Here is a 7,656-nt window from a genome sequence, read left to right as displayed (position 1 = left end):
AACAACTAGTAACGTTAGAAAAACTACAACACCACAAACAGAACAACAGGCACGCCGCACACACTTGTTTAAGAGTAGTAGACGTTACGTTTCGATGGCGAGCGCGAGACGCCGAGATGGATTTATTGATGGACAGTGTTGTATTGTGTGAGAGATTATTTATAAGTGACAATGTTAGTGTGAAACTGAACACTACAGTATTTAAAAAAAACATTTGCACAAAGCAAGCCGATCCACTTTTCCATGTTGATAAGAGCATTAAAATGAGAAACCCTGACAAGCAATAATATAATTTATAATATAATACCAACATATAAACACGACATCACGTCACAATTTGTTTAGTTAGTTACCGTCTCTAAAAATGTTTGGTTGTCTTTTCAACATGGATTCGTTTAGCAGATATTATTATTGACCGAGGCTCGCTCAACTGTGATTGGAGGACAGAACAAAAAGGGGCGGGGCTTATGAAGGATTAATAAGGGCTCGCTGCCTCTTGCAAAACCCAAAGATACTCAGTTTACTGTCTTAGAAGGAATTAAATTAACTCATGGAACCAGTTCCTGTTTTTCTGTTTTAGGCTGTTTGATTGAAAACTGAATAAATAATATTTGATTTCATCTTTTGAATCTGTGTGAAGCTTCTTCAGCAGTAAATGATGGAACAGATATTCTGACTTTGTGTGTTTTCCCGGCAGAGATGATGGATGAGAAGAAGAGTCGAGGCGTCGTGGCCTTGGTGTTCCTCCTCACGGCGAGTTTGTCGGGCGGCGGCGGGTCGGCCGGCTCGGACTGCGGCCCGTCCACCGCGGAGACAAACGGCGCGGCGCGTTTACTGTCGGCTGCGGTCGACTCGCAGAGAGCCGAGCAGAGCCAGAGGCAGCACCTGGAGGCTCTGTTCAACAGGTGAGACACTCTTTAGACTCAGTCACATTTCCTGCTCGCAGCTCCACACATACAAAGATTCACTTCAGTTTTTGCTTTACCTTAATAAAAACTGAAATATAAAATCTCACTTTTTTGCTGACAATTTCAACACTTAGCTGGAAAAATATTCAAATTAAAATAATTGTGATTCGTCGCATTAAATCCGACAATACTGACGAATAATAATTTGATGTTTGAATTGAATTCTGTAGATGATAAAAACTGATGGATAATGTTTTAAACTGAGCTGTGACTGAAGATTTTATAATTAACACATTTTTCTATTTAACAAATGAAGCAAAATGGCAGAACTTTGATTAAAATCAGTTACTACAGACATAATCTAATTATAGGGATCAATTATTGGCAGCTAGAACTTTGAGAAAAATATTAAAGTTAGAAAAAAAATTGAAAATTGAAGTAGTTGTATTTTGCTAGTTAAATGCTTTTATTGTGAAGCTGCAGGGATCCCTCTGGTGGCTGTTCATCATCGACCATCACGGTGGGATCGAAGTTAAAATAATTAACTGATTAACAATAATATTTAATATTGTATTATTTTTTAAATTCTCTACAATTTTCAGTTTGGTTTCTGTTCAGGTTAAAAAATAAACTGGAAACATTTATTATAAATAATAGTGTTTATAAAACGTGTTTCTTTTTACTGTAGATACAAAATATAAACTATTTACTTCAAGTAAATATTTTATATTAAAGGACTTTTAAAAATGGTGCGAGTCATCAATAAATAAACATGTTCAATATTTAAAGTCTAATATTGAATCCAGTGAAATATTAATGATTTGTGTATAAATAGCAGTAAAACCTCTGGACTGATGTTGGCGGGTCATAGAAGAACTCTTGTGTCAGCAGTTATTTCGTACTGATTATTGATTATTGATTATTGTTTGTATTGTTTCAGATACGGAGAGAACGGCACCATCTCTCTGGCCGGGTTAAAGCGCCTCCTACAGAACGTGGGTTTGGATCGCATCAGGACCGTGATGGTGCAACATCACGAGCAAGCGGGCCACCACGACCACAATCACCATCATCATCATCATCACAACCACCACGAAGGCCACCGTCACCACGACGACAACTCGCATCACCAGAAACACGTTCACACCGAAGCCTCGCATCCCAGAAAGACCCCTGAAGACCAGCACAGCCACGACGACCTGCGTGAAAGGAAGACCACGGCGGCTCAGGAGGTCAGTGCCACGGCGGCGTACAGCGCCCAGCTGAGACTAAACGGCCCTGAAACCACCAGACGGGTCACTGAAAGCCAGACACAGGCAGCTGCCGTCAGCCGGGGGGATCACGACCACGACCATGATCACGACCATGACCACGACCATGATCACGATCACGACCATGGCCATGGCCATGAGGACCTTCCTCACAACCGAAGCGCGGACAGCGTAGAGGTACGACATTAGCTTCTCATCGACAGCTGTGTTGTTGGAAAATATTGATTATCTGTCAACAAAAACTGAGTTTATGGGTAAAAAAACATTTTGTTTTAATACTTTATTGTGAAGAAAATATAATATAATCAACAGCTTTAGAAAAGGTTGATGGAAAAGGAAACTGGGACAGCTGTGGAGCTCAGGAGACAGAGCAGGTCGTCCAATATGGACAGCGAGCTCACAGCTTTAATAAAGAAAATAAACTCACCAAATGTCAAGAAGGGAAAAGAAAAACACAGATTTCCCTCATCAAACAGAAAAGTACAACCGTACACCGTCTGAATGAAAGTTTAAAGACCTTGTTCTTAATCTGAGAACACAAAATAAACCGTCTCTATTAGTCTTTACACTGCCCTCTCCTCTCAGTCAGAGTCCTGGTTGGAGCCTCTGTGAATCACCTTGTTACTGTATTCCCTGTTGTTAAACTAGTGGAAATAAACCTTTGACTGCAGTCAGATGTGAAAACACACTGGCTCTACAGCTGTTCTCTGGCTCAGTGTGTGAACTGCACCGCTGAACGTCTGTCACTGAGCGTGTCCTTGAGCGAGATACTGAATGTTCTCCCGATGCCGTGCTATCGCTGTGTGAGTGGGTGTGAAAGTCCATTTCACTCAAAGTAACATTAACAACTTACATTTAATTAGTTGGAATTCATTTGAACTGAAAATAGGCATCAGACGATATGTCACAAATATCCTGCCCAGAATAATCACGATATTATAACAGTAAGCTTCAAAATAAAACTCCTAAAATGACACTAAAACACACTGGAATCTGTTCATTACATCTTTATTGCACCACATTGGTTTAGGATTGTGAGCTGTGAGGATATTCACGATTATCCTGTTTCTTATCGTGATACATGATAATATTCATATATATCGTCCCATCAGTAACTGAGAATGTGCTTGTCGTCAGGATTCTTTCAGTTTTTGAGTGAAGAACCAACAGTAGTGTCAGTGTCTGTACAGGAGTAGTCCTTTAAACCTCCAGTGACTCTTCATGTATGTGTGTTCTTCCCTCCAGTGTCAGAACGCCTCCAGCATCCTCTCCTCACATGGGATGTCTCAGGTGGTGGGTATGACCCTCAGTGACTTCAGCTTCCTCTGCCCCGCCCTCCTCAACCAGATTGATGGCGGCGCGTGCATCCAGCACGGAGGACGCGAGGAGAGAGGTAGGAGGGTGTTCAAGAAGCCGCAGACTTCGTGTAATAAATTGCACCCACCTCGTGATGTGGATGTGCTGTTTCTTTGGTCCATGCTACACCCTTTCAGCAAAACTGGGCCAGTAGCAAACACAGAAACTCCTGGGTGGAGATACACTGACTCAGTGACACACCTGGAGGGTTAAAGCTTTGACGATCCAGATTTACCCGTTTACACTGCTAACAGCCTGGCACAGTGAACAGGAAGTGTTATGAAGTATGTAAAGGGCTGTTTTTGTTTTGTGTTGAATGTCAGTACAAAGCTTTATGTTGCAGAGCTGTTCCTTCTGAACTACAGTCAGTGTGTGCTCTTATAGACATCCTGCCTGTTGCTGGAAGGGTGTCAAAATAAAAGATATGAAAAAGAAAAGGCATTATCAAAACAAAAGCTCAAAAGTTGTCTTTTACAAAACTAGATTGATTAACTCTCTCTTTCATTTTTAGACCATAAGCATGGTCACGGTCACCATGGTGACCACAACAACTCGCACCACAATCACGGCGAGCGCTCTGAAAGCGGCAAAAGCATCACAATAGGTAAGATGGTGAACGAGGTTAAACACAAACGCTCGGTTTCACACAATATTTGTACGTTTTTCATTTCTGCCTTTTGAATTGTGGAGAAGTGAGATGAAGTGTTTGTGTGTTGCAGCGTGGGTCGGCGGGTTCATCTCCATCACGGTCATCAGCCTGCTGTCTCTGCTCGGCGTCGTCCTCATCCCGCTCATGAACAGAGTTTTCTTCAAGTTCCTCCTCAGCTTCCTGGTGGCGCTGGCCGTCGGCACTCTGAGCGGAGACGCCTTCCTCCACCTCATCCCCCACGTGAGTCGCCGTTTGTTTAGAGCTCCACTTTCTTTACATGTCTTTGAGCGACCTCACGTTGTCAGTCCTGTCGGGTCAAATTCAAATTTTGAGAAAAGGATTTCAACACGACAAACGCTGCAGTTTAAAGGTCCAGTGTGTAACATTGAGGAGCATCTATTGTCAGAAATATAGTATAACATTCATAGGTATGTTTTCATCAGTGTTTAATCACCTGAATATAGCTGTTGTGTGTGTTTGTGTTACCTTAGAATGAGACCTTCATGTGTGTTTGGCTGCACTGTTTTGCAATTTTCCATATAAACTGCAGATTCTTTGCACAGTATGGAGGTTGTTAAAGTTTCCTAGTGACTGTAGGGAAGTGTTGGCATTTTCATCACCTAACATTACATTTCTTTTGTCCTGCTTCAGTCTCAGGGAGGCCACCATCACCACCACGAGGATTCTGGCATGAATTTCTCTGAGGGACATCACCACCATGACGAGCGAGAGGAAAACCTGGACGCTGTGTGGAAGGGTCTGACGGCTCTGAGCGGAGTCTACTTCATGTTTCTGATCGAACACTTCCTGACGCTGGGAAAAATGTACAAAGACAAGAAACAAAAGGTCAAAGTTTGATCCGTTTCTTTCCATGTTGGGTTTGTGAAAACGGGTAATAATAAAGTTTTTATTTTAAAACACTTCCTAAAGCAACATCCTGTTACTGTATGAATGGATCGATGTCAGTCCCTGCAGGATTTCACAGCAAATGTAATAATAGTTGGTATTTTTTAGTATTAAATAAAAAATCAGAAGACAGGAGAAGGCGCACACAGTTTGTCACACTATTGGCCTTAATGGTTGTGATTGAAACTTTACAATATGATTTTTAAAACTGTTATTTGCAGTTAAAATTCCATGGCAGGTGATTGTGAGTATTTGCATCTGGCTTTGATTTTGGATTTTTGAGGTCTACACACTTCCTCTGGAGACTGTAATCGCCATGGAAACACAAGTTTGAGTGTACTGGTGTTGTTGCTGTGGTCGTTGTGTTGTCTGAAATAAAAACAAGGTTTTCCTGCCGTCCGAGCAGATCCAGAAGAAGTGGGACCAGAACGACAAAGCAGATCCAGAGAAGCAGCCGGCTCTGCAAGAGAACGACCTGAAGCCGACTGAAGGTGGGGCGACGAGTCTGAGATGAAGGAAAATGGCCCGCTATAAAATAAACGTTTAGCATTGAACAGAAAGATTTTATTCTTTAAAAATGACACAAAAAGATAAGTTATCATAATTGTTGGCAATTACTTTAATAGTCTACTAACCAACTAATTGTTGGAGCTCTACTTTATATATTATGACTGTTATATCTCTGTTTAAATCTCCTTGCTGACAGAATGTATGTAAGAGCAGCTCAAAGTCGACGTACCTGTGTAAGACTAGTCAGGTGTTTCTGTGTAATCCTGCTTTGTTGTTGTGGTGACCTCGTTGTCTTTCTCCAGATGTGGAGACGAATGGTGCCGGTATGTTCGGCGACCACCCGAGCGGCCTGCAGGGCGGCGTGGCGGAGGAGGAGCAGGTGATGCTGGCGCCGCAGGTGTCCGTCGTCACGCCGGGTTACAGCGGAGCGTCGGGGGCCGCGGCCTACACCGCCGAGGACTGCGAGAACAAGTGCCACTCCCACTTCCACGACACGGTGGGCCAGGCCGACAGCATGCACCACCACCACCACGACTACCACCACATCCTGCACCACCACCACTCCCAGAACCACCACCCTCACAGCCACTCCCACTCCTACTCGGAGCAGCACTTCCAGCAGGCCGGCGTGGCCACGCTCGCCTGGATGGTCATCATGGGAGACGGACTGCACAACTTCAGCGACGGCCTGGCTATCGGTCAGTGAGTGTTAGTGCCGCGTGACCTCAAATCAGTATGATGGTACTCTGGTGATGTCACTGTGGGGCTGATTACTAAACCACGAAATGAGACAAAATATGAAGGAATCAGAATGTGAACAGTTGTTATTGTACAAACTGCAGCGTAGTGAAATCAGTCCGAAACATATTTATTTAATATTGCTTCCTTTTCAAAACCAAACATGAAAATAGTGAACACTATAAAGTGTTCTTCTGCACAACACAAGAATGAGTTACAGCTGTGTGGAATTAACTTAAACTGGTGTACCTGTTCATTCACTATATATCCCAGCACTAGTAGGTCTAGTGTATAGGAATGTAAAGATGTTCGTAAGACAGTTTTGCAAAGAAAAGGAAACTCGTTGATGTACTCACCAGATGTTTGCATGTTACAGTAGAGAAGTAGTGGTGACGGTGGCTTTGAATGTTGTCCCTGGTTCTACAGGAGCTGCTTTCACCGAGGGTCTGTCCAGCGGTCTCAGTACTTCTGTGGCGGTTTTCTGTCACGAGCTGCCTCACGAGTTGGGTAAGACGGTCCGTCTGCTGTCAGTCCACATACGACCTCACTGGAGGAATTTTTACCAATAAAATCCTTCAGTCAGTTTTAGTATCATTAATGTATTCAGACTTTGTTAAATATCGTCACTAATGTTTGTCACTCAAATGTATTTTTGTCTTTTAGCAGAGTGAGGATAAAACCTATGATTCTGGTCTGGAGTTAACAGTTTCCTGTTTCCCAGGTGACTTTGCGGTGCTCCTGAAGGCAGGGATGACGGTGCGTCAGGCCATCCTGTACAACGTGTTGTCGGCCATGATGGCCTACTTTGGCATGGTGACGGGTATCTTGATCGGACACTACGCGGAGAACATCTCCATGTGGATATTCGCCCTCACAGCCGGACTCTTCATGTATGTGGCCCTGGTGGACATGGTGAGTCAGCGTTAGCTCCAGAACGCACTGCGGACGCTACAGCCGACAGTCACTGACAGATACTTTCTGCAGCTGTATGACAGGAAGTGTCTGCAGTGCTGTTACAACACAAACCTGCTGGACGTCAGCTTCCTTTCTGCGGTCATTTGTCACCAAAACAACTGAATTAACCACATTTCCACTGTGTCAGATTTGGAAAACCCCTGTTCCAGTCTGTGCGACTGTACATGATTTCAAATAAGTTTCAAATTATTCTTTCATCTGGATTTCTGCCGTTGATGGTATCTAAATACTGGGCTTCCAGCTCTAAGAGTCATGAATAACACCATCAGTAAGAAGCACATCATGTTTATTTAGGAAAGTAGTGTTTCTGTAGTGGAGACTAAACGTTAACAATGATCCATAT

General features: G+C 43.3%; 1 protein-coding gene across 2 annotated transcripts in view; it reads left to right on the top strand.

The window, feature by feature from the left end:
• The window catches only part of slc39a6 (solute carrier family 39 member 6), a 13,882-nt gene that overhangs the window by 2,012 nt on the left and 4,214 nt on the right, over positions 1-7,656 (top strand). For both annotated transcript variants that reach the window (XM_035670099.1, XM_035670098.1), the window contains exons 2-11: positions 698-905; positions 1,849-2,356; positions 3,425-3,572; positions 4,047-4,139; positions 4,255-4,424; positions 4,836-5,030; positions 5,497-5,581; positions 5,903-6,298; positions 6,765-6,845; positions 7,060-7,250. In XM_035670099.1, coding sequence (XP_035525992.1) covers positions 700-905; positions 1,849-2,356; positions 3,425-3,572; positions 4,047-4,139; positions 4,255-4,424; positions 4,836-5,030; positions 5,497-5,581; positions 5,903-6,298; positions 6,765-6,845; positions 7,060-7,250 — 2,073 coding nt within the window. In that variant the 5' untranslated portion in view covers positions 698-699. The remainder of the gene's footprint in view (positions 1-697; positions 906-1,848; positions 2,357-3,424; positions 3,573-4,046; positions 4,140-4,254; positions 4,425-4,835; positions 5,031-5,496; positions 5,582-5,902; positions 6,299-6,764; positions 6,846-7,059; positions 7,251-7,656) is intronic.

Source organism: Morone saxatilis, unplaced genomic scaffold (assembly GCF_004916995.1).
Source record: "Morone saxatilis isolate NCDOM2014 unplaced genomic scaffold, NCSU_SB_2.0 Contig23, whole genome shotgun sequence".
In the NCBI taxonomy this organism is placed as follows: Eukaryota; Metazoa; Chordata; class Actinopteri; family Moronidae; genus Morone; species Morone saxatilis.
The sequence above is the reverse complement of the archived record's forward strand: the minus strand, read 5'-3'. Positions and strand labels throughout refer to the sequence as shown.